This window comes from Rhipicephalus microplus, chromosome 9, assembly GCF_043290135.1.
Source record: "Rhipicephalus microplus isolate Deutch F79 chromosome 9, USDA_Rmic, whole genome shotgun sequence".
In the NCBI taxonomy this organism is placed as follows: Eukaryota; Metazoa; Arthropoda; class Arachnida; order Ixodida; family Ixodidae; genus Rhipicephalus; species Rhipicephalus microplus.
The window spans coordinates 4983919-4997067 of NC_134708.1; the positions used below are offsets into that span (position 1 = coordinate 4983919).

Sequence of the window (13149 nt, forward strand, 5' to 3'; positions counted from 1 at the left end):
AAAAGATGCAATGAGCAGCTTGGTGTAGCGAGGGTTTGCTTCCCTTAAAACAGATTCTGTGAACTAGCTTCTATTACTAAATGGACAAACTAAGAAATTTCATGGCAAAGGCAAGCAGCAGTACTTCCGCGAAAGTCCAATTGAAAATTTTGCTAGTTCGTACAAATACCGTGGCAAAAAAAAGGACAATGCACTTGCCCTGAGCTGTCCAATCTGTGCTTTGACAGCATCAATGTCAGCTGCCACAGGTCCGAGGCTGCCAAACTTCTGCTCAGCTGTGTCCAAGAACTCCAGCAAGCTATGAAGAGTGTCGTGAAAGCCCATAGCTTTGTCCAGGGCATCAATAAGGTTTTGCTCCCGCTTGGCATACAGGGTCGTCACATTCTCCCAGGCCGTGTCCAGGTCTTCGATGTGGCGCTTGACTTCTGGTCGGTCAGGCTCCCCACACAGCTGCATGAGGTCCTGACCTGCCTGGCGGCACTGGTCCACTTCTGGCCGGGTCTGTTCCATCTCCTGCTTGATCTCGTGCAGCACCTACAACCGGGTCGACAAAGCCGAACACATCAGCCATTGGACCATACCTGGCAGTTTGCTAAGCTGCACAATTAGTATAATAATGTATGTCTCGATTTCAGACATTGATTAAAGGGTGAATAAACAGGCTACAAAATCTTTTTACACACCCCCAAAACAAACTCGCGAATTCCTACAGTAGACCACTGCGATCACATTTTCCGCATATTACAGCGCTGCATGACACACAAACCTTCCATAACAGAGAACAATTACCGTGCCTGACCAATCTCGCTTGTATTTACAGTGATGCAAACTGGCCCATCTGCAACTTGATGAATCACTGAACTTGTCGATTGGTCTTTTGCCCCCAGAAACGGAGCCTTGGCCCTGCGGTGATGCTATTTCGACCGCCCAGTCCGCATTTTTAGGCTTATGTGAATATTCAAATGCTTTGAATATTTGAATGAATAGTTGAGTATTGGAATTCGCTTCGATTCGAATTTAAACTATCGAGTATTTTCGAAGTATTCGCAATGAACTAATAAGCAAATATTATTCCGCATGTCACTGCCTGTAAAGGTGGTTTCACTGCAATGTAGAAATGCTAAACCGTGAAAACACTTGTAAAAAAATTGCTTTGCCATGAAGCCCCCTTTCAAATTTAAAGGGGCCCTGCAACACTTACTGAACATGATCAGAAAACGCTGCTGATCGGTAGTTGAGGTTACTAAGAACACGTGAGGCGAATATTGTAGTGCAGAATGTAGCCTGTAATTCACAATAAGTTTTCAAAGCTAAAAATTGCTTTCTTTCCTCGGCAAATTATACTACAAGCTCAGAAATCACTTGTCACAGCCAAGAAGAAATATAAGGCTCTAGTCACAGACATTGACTGATTTGAACATGGTGCGCTCGTCGTTACCGGGGCCGCTGCTTGTCCACGAGTATGTGCGCGATCGCACTGAAAACCCGCACATTCGAAGAAAAAAGAAAAGAGGTGCTCAAAGTTATGGGCTGCGTGTGAAGCATTTTCTTTCGCCGAGCCATTCCTCCCTGCTTACCTTCCACCTATTTCGTCCAGACGAGAAGAGAAAATGCAATGGCATTGTGGGACAAATTTTTGGAACTCCGCTTGTACTGGACAGATTCTAGAAACTTTGCGACGGTAAATTTGTGAGGCAACAAGCATGCTTAATGGCTCCATGGCTAATTGAAAAAGAGTTGCAGGGCCCCTTTAAAAGAACATGTTACCCTCAAATAAATTCTTTATTTAATTAAGCTTGTTATGACGGCTTATATACTTCAAGTATAATAAATTTTAAGACGTTAAGTACCTTATCACTCGCATCCTACCGAAACTACTACTAAAGATTGTTTCGACTTCCTTTGAACGAAAAAAATTAAAATGGCATTTGCATAGAGCCCCTATTTCAATTTAAAAGAAATATTGTACAGGTTAGTTAAGTCGTGATAAATATTCCTTTTTTTTATATGTCATACATACCATTCGAATTCGATTTAAAATTATTCGATAAAAATTACAATTCGCTTCGAACCTAAAATTCACTATTCGCACAAGCCTACACATTTTCATTTTCCTGTGCTGCCCTCTGTCGTTTTGTAGAGACCGAGACTACCGAGAGAAGAGACTACCGAGAGAAGCGGTGCTGCCAAAACAAAGGCCTCTGGGATAAAGAGGTGCCTTGCTACTTTACTGCCGAGGGAAGGGTGCTGCTCGCACCACACTTTCTTCCCACGCCACTATGACACGTGCTCATTAGGGAAAAGCCCTACTCGGTCGTTGGCTGCGCGCCGATGACGTATCGGCAATGTCATCTCCTATTGCTAAAGTGGGCAGAGTCACGATGACGGGCATCGGCTTACCCCTCCCTATGGCGGAGAAGGGTGGTGAGGCCGTGCGAAAACTTTGAACCAGCTGAAACGGGTGTTCCAACCCTAGTAACTTTTTTAATATAGCACGATTTCTCAAACTGCGGCTGCACGTTCATATAACTAAAGTGTGCATATTCTTCTTCATTACAATGTTTGGACCGAAGGTAGCTTACTGGCCTTTTAAGGTTATTATGTTGCAAACAGTTCGCCATAGTGCTTCTCGCACACTGGAGCAAGGTTTCAGTCATGGACCAAGCCAACTCACTGCGATACTAACTTATGCTGAAATTTATGGTTTCTTGTGTCAATATGCTTGCTATATTGACAGAAACAAATGTGAACAACTTTCTCAGTTCCCAGTGTCCATCAACATTAACTGGAAGATAAAATTATTGACCAGAAGCATCTCCTACTACTTCTTGTTAAGTAATGTTGCAGTGCTGTTAAATGCGTAGGAATGCTGAAAAGCGGTAGCTTTTGAGAAGTAATGATACTACTCTTTCAGGCCTAATGTTTGCAAGAAAGTGCTCCAGAGGGCTGTTCCGCAAGTCCAGAAAGCTCTAGAATGGGAAGTTTCCACTCCAGCATGCATCAATTGGATAGAGCTCTAACATCAGTGGCCAGGTAGAAATCATCATTGCCGTCCACTCAGTGGATGCTAATGCAATACCTGCTCTCGTTAATATCCTGGCATGATATGCTAAAAGACTGCAGCGATTTGTAGATCAGCTCGAAATTGGGGACAGGGAAACAGAAGGCATGACAATGCAAGGGCTTATGTCTTACCTTCCAAGTTAGCGCTATTACACTTATGGTATGAATTCAGAAACCCCCCTTTTCTCATGAATCTCACCTCCTGTTGCTGGTGGATGGCCTGCGGCTCGACAGCTGGCGGTTCCTGGCTGTCCAGGTTCTCCTGGAGGTCGCGAAGCGCCCGCATGACGGCGTTCAGTTCCTCCCAGAAGCGCTCCGCCACGGCCAATGCACTCTCCAGAGACTGGCCTCGCGTGCGCGCTGCCTGCTGGACTGCCTCCCACAAGCCATTGAGCCGCTCCAGCTTTTGCCGGATGTCTGTGTAAAAAAACACGAGGATAAGTTTCGAGATTCACGAGCACCGAAAACTGAGCGCCCAATGGCTCAAGGTCCCAGCACGAGTGTGTGATTAATCACATGCGCGAGCATGCGGCAGTTTGTGGCTTCCTGACAATGGAGAGCAGCTAGAAGTACAGAGCCCTCTTGGTAACAATACCCTTTCTTGAAAACACTCCGCTTTACTCAACATTACAAAGAATTTTGATGTGCCCACAAATGTGTGCAACATCAAGCAAGCTCACTACAAAATCTTGTAGATATGTTGAATAAATGCTCTCCCAGTCCCACAGAACTGATTAACAGTTGCAAAATAAGGCATGTTAATTTACGCTGACACTGATAACTAAAATTGCATGAGGTAGTTTCCACATAATTAGTTGCTTTACATATTCAACTGCAAAATTCATAACTCTAGTGACTTTTCTTTCAATTTACTATGCCTAAGCTCAGTGAATGGCACAGTGCTCGATTATAATAATAGCAAGGAAAAATTGGCTGATAGTGATTGCTAGGCTTGTACAAATGGTGAATATTAGGTTTGAAGTGTGGGGGGTGCTAAGACTCCCCGTAAAGTTGTTTGAGGCGGACGTGTCTCGCGCATAAGCCGCATTCAGGCGTAACAGCTACTGTGCGGTAGAGGGCGTAGCGCCTGCGAGCGTTTGTTATTGCCACCATCATCATCATGGTTAGTGCCTAGCACCGAAAGTGATGTGTGACGCCTGGTGGCAGGCCTGGGCGGCGGCGCCCGAGATGTGAGCGGTCCTTTTTGTGGGTGGCGGTTTGTGCGAACGGTTGTCTGTAGAGGTGGGTCTCGGTGCGCGGCACCGCGAGTTGTGCGCCGGGGGCCCTCGTGGTAAGTCAAACGTTGGCGAGGCCGCCTTGAGTGTGTTCTTGAGTTTGTTTTGTTATGTTGAGTGTTGTGTAATATTGTGTAGAGTTGTTTAGCGTGTGGATCACAATTGATGTTAAGATAACTCGGCTGACGATATTGTCGTTTTGAAGGTAGTTAAATAAATGTGTGTTGTTTGATTTGTTCCGACAGTGTCTACTATGTCCGTTCACACTAAGAGCATGGTGCTCTCCACATCGAGGCCCCACAAAAGTGAATTCGAAGCGAATAGTAACTTTGGTCAAATAATTTGAAATCGAAATCCAATAGTATGTATGACATATAAAAAATGGGAATGTTTATCACGACTACCTCACCTGCACATTATGTTTTTTTTTTCCATTGAAGTAGGGGCTCTATGGAAATGCCATTTTTTGTTTTTTCGTTCAAAGGGATTCAAAACTACTTTGAGTAGTAGCGGGATTTGAGTTTCAGACAGATGCAAGTGATAAGCTGTAAAATACGCAACATTATCAAATTTGCTACACTTAGAGCATATAGGCTGCATAACGAGCTTTTAAGTTTGATAATATCATGAATTTGTTTGAGAGTAATATGTTCATTCAAAGGGGCCTTGCAACACTTTTTCAAGTAGCCATAGAATGAAATCACCAAGAAGCTTATTGCCTCACGAATTCACCGCCGCAAAATTTTTAGAATCTGTCCAGTACGAGCAGAGTAGGAAAAATTTGTCGCATACTGCGATTGAATTCTCTCTTCTCTCGTACTGATGAAAGAGGTGGAAGCAAAGCAGGGAGGGATAGCACGGGAAAAGGAAATGTGTCACATGTGCCTCCTAACTTTGAGCACTTTTTCTCTTCTTTTTTTCCCCCGGAATACACAGCCTTTCAGTGCAAGCGCGCGTATGCATGGACAAGTGATGGCTTCCCATGGCGACCCCAGTAACGACCGAGCGCTTCATGTCAAATCAGCCAATGGCTGTGACAAGTGATTTTTGAGCTTGTGTCATTTGCCGAGAGAATAGAACAATTTTTAGCCAACTTTGGGAATTTATTGTGAATTGCAGGCCGCGTGCTGCGCTATAATGTTTGGCTCGTGTGTTCTCGGTAGCCTCAACTACCGATCGGCAGCGTTGCCTGACCACGCTCAATAAGTGTTGCAGGGCATTTTTAAATTTGAAGGGGGACTTTGCGACAAAACAAATTTTCTTTGTATAAATGCTTTTAAAGCATAGCACTCCTACACTGCAGTAAAACCACTTTTACATACGGTTTAACATACACTTCTTCGTTCATTGCGAATACTTCGAAATTTTCAGTAATTTAAAATCGAATCGAAGCGAATTCGGATACTCTGGTATTCGAAGCATTTGAATATTCGCACAAGCCTGGTGGTTGCATGTGCCACCATATGACTTAAGGGGGCAGACTGCTCTTTGGGACCAAAAAGTGACAAAAATATTAATTTTTTATAATTGACATATTTGGTTTCTGCAAGTATTTTTCTATCTCTCTGCAAATTTTCACGCACCAAGAAGTAGTAATTTTTTTGTATTGTCATTTTAACTGTCCAGATTCTTGGTGCTGTTAACATGCAGAACCTGCAAAAAAATGGGGAGCCGAGTTTGAGGCTTCTTTATAATTTGCCAGCACCTTTGTCTAAAGCTCTACTACCGATTTATGAGCGCCTTCGTGAGGATTGCTAAACATGCGCACCATGATCGTTGCTTTTTGAAGAAACTGTGTGTTTTCAGTTTTTTCCATTTTTCTCAAAAAAGTAAATTTGTGACTATTCAATTTTGAGGCCTCAATATCTCTGCAGCTAGGGCAGGTACAACAATATTTCTATTTGCAGTGGAAACTTGTATGTGTGTAGAATGCAAGTATGGGAGCAAAATTTAGAGCACATGCCCTTTTAATTAATTACTAATCAAAATAGTAACACAATTCCAACTGCTTTTGAAAATGTACAGTTCATTTTGCTGCAAAATAACCAATAAAGGTCTAAAAACAAAAACCTCTTCCATACTTTCACTCTATAGTCATTAGTCTATGTTGGCATATCCTAAATATCACTTTTAATTAAGCACTTTTTTTTCTATTGTGGCCTTAAACAATAGGGAGTGAACTTAAGTTATCTCAGCAACAAAGTGAGTTACAGGAAAACTAATTACATATTTGAAATCAGCAGAAAAAACTGTATAACCCTGTGCAGTTTTATCAAGATCACTGAAGAAATAAACAAACAATGTCAAAGACCAGTCTGCCCCCTTAAGCCAGCAAGGATGGGAGTGATCAACAATGTACGAATTTGACATCCCCTCATATTTGGAACATGGGATTGGCATTCTGACATCACCTGTTTGATGCTAATACTCCCTTGTAAAATTTGCTCTAATTACACAACTACATTCATTTAAAACTTAATCTTGTTAGGTTTCTCAGAGCACTGCCAAAAAAGCAAATTGTTTGGAACGTGAAAAAACATTCATGCTCGGTCAGTTTTTCTTTTTTTTTTCTCAAAAGATGTACCAACCCCAGGCATGCACACAGCAGTGTGTTATATATTTGTGCAGGTGAAAATTGCACTACTAAATAAATCAATTATATATATGAACCTGCTTTACATAAATGTCGAGAAGCTATAATGCAACACAATCTAGTCACAAAGAGGATAGGACAGCTACGTCAGTGAACAGTTGCCAAACTGTAAAAAATATCTATGTGCTAGCCATGTCTGCCAAGGTGGCTGAATAACAAGAGTGCAGATCATTGTTACTGTATTTACACGACTGCAAGCAGACTCAAATGCAGGTCGACCCTCCCTAAAACTACACGAAAAAAAAAAAGGGGGGCACAAGCACATTTCACAAAAAAAACTTATACAGTCGCCGACCGATTTTCCGGACTCCAAAAATTCGGACTTGTTGGATATTCCGGACTTCATAAATGCACCGTCAGGAATCCCATAGAGCTAATGCATTGTTTCGATCGATTTTTCGGGCGAATTCACCCCTGAAAGTTCGATTTTTCGGACTAAATCGCTCGTTTTGTGCCACGCCCCAAGCCATTGTGAACGCCGCCATGTTGGATTTTCCGTCGGCTTGGCTAAGCTTGGTCTTCAGATGCTTTTCCTGCCTCCGAGATTGGAATGCGCACGCCATATTTTAAGTTTTGGAGGCCGTGTTTGCTTTTTAAAAGACGCGGTGATGGATGCCGTTTTTTCGTCTTCGGTCAGCACTATCGTCATCACATCGCACGGGGAGGAGGCGAAAGAAGGATTCTTTTATTGTCGTTGCAGCTTTTTTCAGTCGCCATTCTGCACGTGTTGTGTCGCGTAGCGTCGAGACGTTGTGTGCTTCGCAGCGGCTATCTGCGGCATTGAATTTTGTGTTCTCGGTGCCATGGCTCCGCTATCTGTGCCATCGCGGGAGCCAGGTGGTGTGAAGAAGCGTGGGAAGTATACGACCCTGACGATGGAGAAGAAAGCTGCCATAATCAAGCTAATAGAGAGTGGACGTTCGCAGCTAGATGTCGCTGGATGACGGTCGACTCCGGATGGCGGTCGTCGTTGTCGTCGGATGACAACGACGACCGCCCGCAGCCGTCGGAGATCGCCAACGCGGTGACAATTTTGTCGAGCGTTTACAGCGACGATGTCACCTTGGCGCAAATACGGGCAAACTAAATTGCCTCCAAGCGTAGTTTGAGGCAAGGCAGCATCAAGGACTTTTTTAAACCTGCCTGATGCAATTAACTTCAGATTTTTGGCAAAAACGAATTTTTCGGACTGTTCGATTTTTCGTACTTTTTTTCGGTCCCCGCCAGGTCCGAAAAATCGGTCGGCGACTGTACACATTATTTTTGAAGAAAACAAAATTGGATTCTGGTGGACCAACATGGCTTTACTGCAGTGCTTAAAAGCTGTGAAAAAAGCTAGCTTCAAAGAATAAATAGGAATCATTTATAGAAAGACTTTACAACTGAAACTAGTTTTCGATTCCAAATCAACCCCCTAACTTTGGTTTTCAAATTTTGACAAAATAGGTCGAACTACAATCATGTAAATATGGCAGTATAAACTGCAGTTACATTGGAGTTGTCTCGCTCACCTCGCACACTGGGCTCTTGGTCTCCACCCGCTTTGGCAATGACCTCACGGGCCGCCTTCTGCACAGCCTCCAAGGCAGGTGACTTCTTTCCCAGGTCGCTCACCACAGCTTGGTTGTCGTTGATTTGCTCTTGGATGCGCTCAGGGTGTGCAGAGATGGGTTCTGCATTGTTCAGCTGATCCGCTGTCGAAGCCAGTGCACTCAGCATACCGTCCAACTTGTCAGCAAACTGCAGGCAACAGCGCAGGACTTTTCAGACTTTGTGCAACCAGGCTTTCCAAACTTGATGCATAACCTCGACTGAACATAGCTCTCAGATAAAAGACATTCCAATTAAACATAACAGTTGACATTGATTGTGAACAGAGTAACATCACAAGTAATAACCTGGGAGGTGGACTGCATGGCCTCCTCAAGGAGATTTTGCTGGTCACGCAGTAGCTTCCGAAGCGCGTTGTAGCGCTCGTTGTCCGAGCTGAGCAGTCGCTGCACCTTCTGAGCATCGGGTGGTCGGCACAGCTTTGCGAGTGCTGTGCCTGCCTTGTTGAGCCGGTCAAGCAGAGGCTTATGCTCGGACAGCGCTTGCAGCAGGGCGCGGTTACGCTCCTGCTGCCTCTGGATGTGAGCCGGGTGTGGGGCTGCAGGGGCAGCAAGTCTTTCAGCCTCGGACTCGGCCTCGTCCAGCCATGCAACAAGCTCGCTGTGGGCCTCAAGCAGGTGCTCGGCGAGTGGCAGGGCCTGTTCCAGTGCTGCCAGCCGCTCGGCACATGCCTCTGCCACGCGGGTCGACAGCGCCCGCAGCTCCTCCGCTCGGTCCCGTACGGCTGCCTGATCTTCGGCCGGCCATTCCCGCGCAACCTTCTTGGCTGCCGACAAGACGTCTCTCACGCGGCCCTTCTGACTGCTCACCTCTTCACTCAGGGCCTGCACGAATCAATGTATGACCTACTTGAGCACTATGTCCACACTCATCTACACAAGATACTTAAGCTGTAGCATGGGACTTTGGCATGCCAAGCGATGCCACAGCGAAGTGCGCCATGATATGCTAGCACTCCAGTTTTTTTCGGCACTGGTGCTAAATGATGCTGTAACAAATGTTGCCTTTTTTAGCTTGCACTTATATTTAAATAAAAATAGCTACCAATGCTAGAAATTTGCACTTCTATCAATACTAATCAGCGCAACACATCTTGCTCCATCTCTGTCACTTGTGCTGCAACAGTAACTGTGCTATGATTTCACTAGAATCGTGAAGCAGAGAGAGTTGTGACCAGGGCTCACCTTCTGCTCCCGGAGCATGGCAGCCAGTGTGTCTGGCTCGGCCACAATGGGCTGAGCATCAGCCAGCTGGCGCTCCACTTCGTGGAACCAGTCGAGCAGGTCTTCCAGGTCACCGGTTACTTCAAGGCTGCGCTGACGCGACAGCTCAAGGCGCTCAGCACGTCGCTGGATCTGTTCGCATATGGCGTCAAAGCGGCGGTTGGCACGAGACACCATAGATTCAACCACACCTGCACCCTCTCCGGGTGATCGCTGGCACAGCTGTGGGCCCAGATGGTTCACGACTTCCAACACACTGCGCATCTCTTGCAGCTCCTGCTCGAGACGCTGAAACACCAAGGGAAAAAGGTATTTTGCATAAAGAAAACCTGTGCAGCGGTGCTCATCTTTTGTCGCTACCTTTTTTTTACCAGTGCAGTTAGAGGCAATTATATGTAATACCATTATCATAGAATTTTTCATTTACACTCTCGGTGTATTTGGTGTAACCTCATATCCTGTTTTTATCTCGTATGAAATCAGCAGTGTTCCAAAATAATGAAGATAGAGACTGCACAAAAACCTAAGTCAAACCACACCAACTGCCATAGCTCTTCTCACAACCATCACACTTTACTGAACCAGAATAAGAATGTTGCTTCCTTATTAGTAGAGAATGTTCCTACTTGAACTGAGGTTGGCCTATGCACAAGTGTGATGAAAGCGGCTATGAAGTACCATAGAAACCGAGTAATTGGCATACCAAGCCATATCACACAGCCTGTGAGAACATGAAACAATATTGTGCCTTTGTTTCTGTCTTTCAAAGAAGCCACCACACCTGCTCATCTTGCAAGCACCCATGTCTCAAAATAAGAAAACCCCAGAAGTAAATCAGAGAGTTTTGCACAAAGCTACCGATAACCAACAGATGAAAGCATCAAAACCACAAAGCTATTCACCTGCATGGTACTCTCTTGGGCAGTGAGGGCTGCCGCCTCGAGAGACCGCAGCTGTGCTTCAGCATCGTCCATCCACCGGGTGAGACGCTCGTGGGCAGTGTGGAAGTTTTGAGCAACGGGCAGGGCCTCACGAGCCTGTCGCAGGCGCTCTGCCGCACGCTGCGCCAGGTCTGTGTAACGCAATTGCAGAGAATCTAGTCGGTCTTTCAGCTGGATGGCATCGTTGCCCGACGCATGCCGCATCAGCTCCTGCCCAGACCCACTCAGGTCGTCGACCTGCTTCTGGTGATCGGACACTTCCTCACTCAGTTCCTGTAAGAAAAGCATCTACACTCAAACACAACATATTGCGACCAATCTGGCTGGCTATCGTACACATACGGCTATTACATGCAAAAGTGCATAAAATATTCCACATTATTCCCTAAAGAGCCTAATAATTTGGCAAGCGGGGCACACTCACGTTCAGCTCGTCAAACTGCTCCTGCAGCTTCTCAACGTAGACGCTGAGCACTTGGTAGCGTGCAAGGCGAGACTCCATTTCACCAATCCAGACAAGCAGGTCTTCGAAAGCGAGTGCAAAAGCACCAGCGCCTGCACGTGCCTCCGTCAAAAGCTGCTCCAGATGCTCACTGTCCCCAACCAGGCGAGCATAGCGGTCCGTCAACTCTTGAAGCGAGTCGACTACAGCCTGGGCCTCATCGTCACCCACCAGAGACATGAGCTGCTGGGCCGTCTCAGTGAGGGCTTCAAAGGCTCGCTTGTGTCCCAGCACGTCACGATGGAGTTCACGGTGTTCTTGTGCCCGCTGCGCGAGACGGTCGGCATCCGTTGGCAAGGTGGACATGGCCGTGAGCCGTCGTTCTGTTTGCTCCAGCCACTCGACAAGCGGTGACAGCTGCTCCTGGAAGGACCGGGCCACGGGCAGTGTCCTCTCTAAGGCTGCCGTGCGTTCTTGTGCACCTCGCACTAACCGGTCGAATCGCTGCATAAACGGGAAACAAATGGAGTGAAGTACAATGGAGTGACAAAGCAAAGTAGAGGACTTAAACAAGATGTTGATTACAAGACGCTGCATAGAGCAAGCAACCAGTAAAAAACTTTTTTACTGCACTGCAGCGCAATAATTCATTGACCTTACTTATTGACCGAAACTACAGACAGATGATCAAAATCTATATGACAATATGTCTCAAAAGAAAGATAGTTTGGCTCTCTAAAGCAAAAACTTCAAAGTGCCTTTCATTTCTTGTCACCAATCTATGCCATCAACCTTGATGCCCATACAGAATAGCCACAGATGAGTGCCGATGCCTCTGCTTAGAACACTTTCTTCTAGCTTCACAGCGGCAAATGAGCCTCTTTTGCACATTGCTTCTATGTGTCAAAAATTGCAGCAATGAGAAGGGGAATCAAGAGCAGTTCATGAGTGTCTTAACATGAAAACTGCAGAGATAAGCAAGGCTTTTCCTTCAACATGGTACAAGGTGAAAACTAGAGATGTGCGAATACTCGAAATTTTGAAGATTTATTTTTAATAGTGTTTGCCATTCGATTCGCACTGAAATTTTCACCATTTGAACCTCCCAAAGACAAATGTAGTCAATGTCCGAATAAAAATGACCCCTTCAAATTTTTAATATGCTTTACCTTATTCTATTCTCGTCTTGCAGCAAGCCTGCCTTTCAGGCTTCACTACAGACGAAAATGTATTGACTCGTGAAAACGTTGGTTCCAACATGGAGATGATAGACCCGGCAGAGGTGGGGGTTGAATTAATGTTGTTTTGGACTTTTTGCTGGAACCCAGCAAGAAGTCCAAAAAGTCCAGCGTTTCTTTTTGCTGGAATCCAGCAAGAAAAAAACGCTTTCATGTGGCTATATCTCACCAAAATATACTTAAAAATCCTCTTCAACTTTTTTTTCCACATTATTTCACTTTGAACCCCTAAAGAATATTATAGAAATAACCGAGAAGTATTGAAAAATATTCTATTTGATTCGCACTGACACTTCAATATTCAAATTCAATTCGCATAAAAAAAAATTGCTATCTGCACAGCTCGAGTAAAAACGAAAAATACAGACAGACAAAAGGCTCGACACACACGCGCACTCGTTCGTGCTATCTATTCTCTGTCTTCACCTTGTAAGGACTGTGTGGCGAAAGCGGCAACCGTAAGGCCGAGAGGTGGCACCACAGTTAGTGCCATCATCATCATAATTATGGACACTGGGAATAGGGTAGCGAGGGTAGCGGCAGTGCGAAAGCTAGGGCAGACGTCGGCGAGGGCTGCGGCATGGGCGCTGCCCTTGCCACAGCCTTCCCAGGCGATGACTGCAGCTGTGCAACCGTGACTGCGATGGTCATTACCAGTTACCGCAGATGTGAGATGACTTGCTCGCGCTAGATTGCCAATCCATCTGTTTAGATGATAAGATAGTGTATGACTTACGATTGCC

General features: G+C 45.3%; 1 protein-coding gene across 13 annotated transcripts in view; it reads right to left on the reverse strand.

The window, feature by feature from the left end:
* shot (dystonin-like protein short stop) overlaps positions 1 to 13149 on the reverse strand; it is a 710700-nt gene that overhangs the window by 468673 nt on the left and 228878 nt on the right. For all 13 annotated transcript variants that reach the window (XM_075874376.1, XM_075874375.1, XM_075874379.1 and 10 more), the window contains 7 exons: positions 11151 to 11672; positions 10688 to 10999; positions 9747 to 10073; positions 8850 to 9386; positions 8463 to 8691; positions 3263 to 3480; positions 199 to 534 (listed from right to left, as the gene is read on the reverse strand). In XM_075874376.1, coding sequence (XP_075730491.1) covers positions 199 to 534; positions 3263 to 3480; positions 8463 to 8691; positions 8850 to 9386; positions 9747 to 10073; positions 10688 to 10999; positions 11151 to 11672 — 2481 coding nt within the window. The remainder of the gene's footprint in view (positions 1 to 198; positions 535 to 3262; positions 3481 to 8462; positions 8692 to 8849; positions 9387 to 9746; positions 10074 to 10687; positions 11000 to 11150; positions 11673 to 13149) is intronic.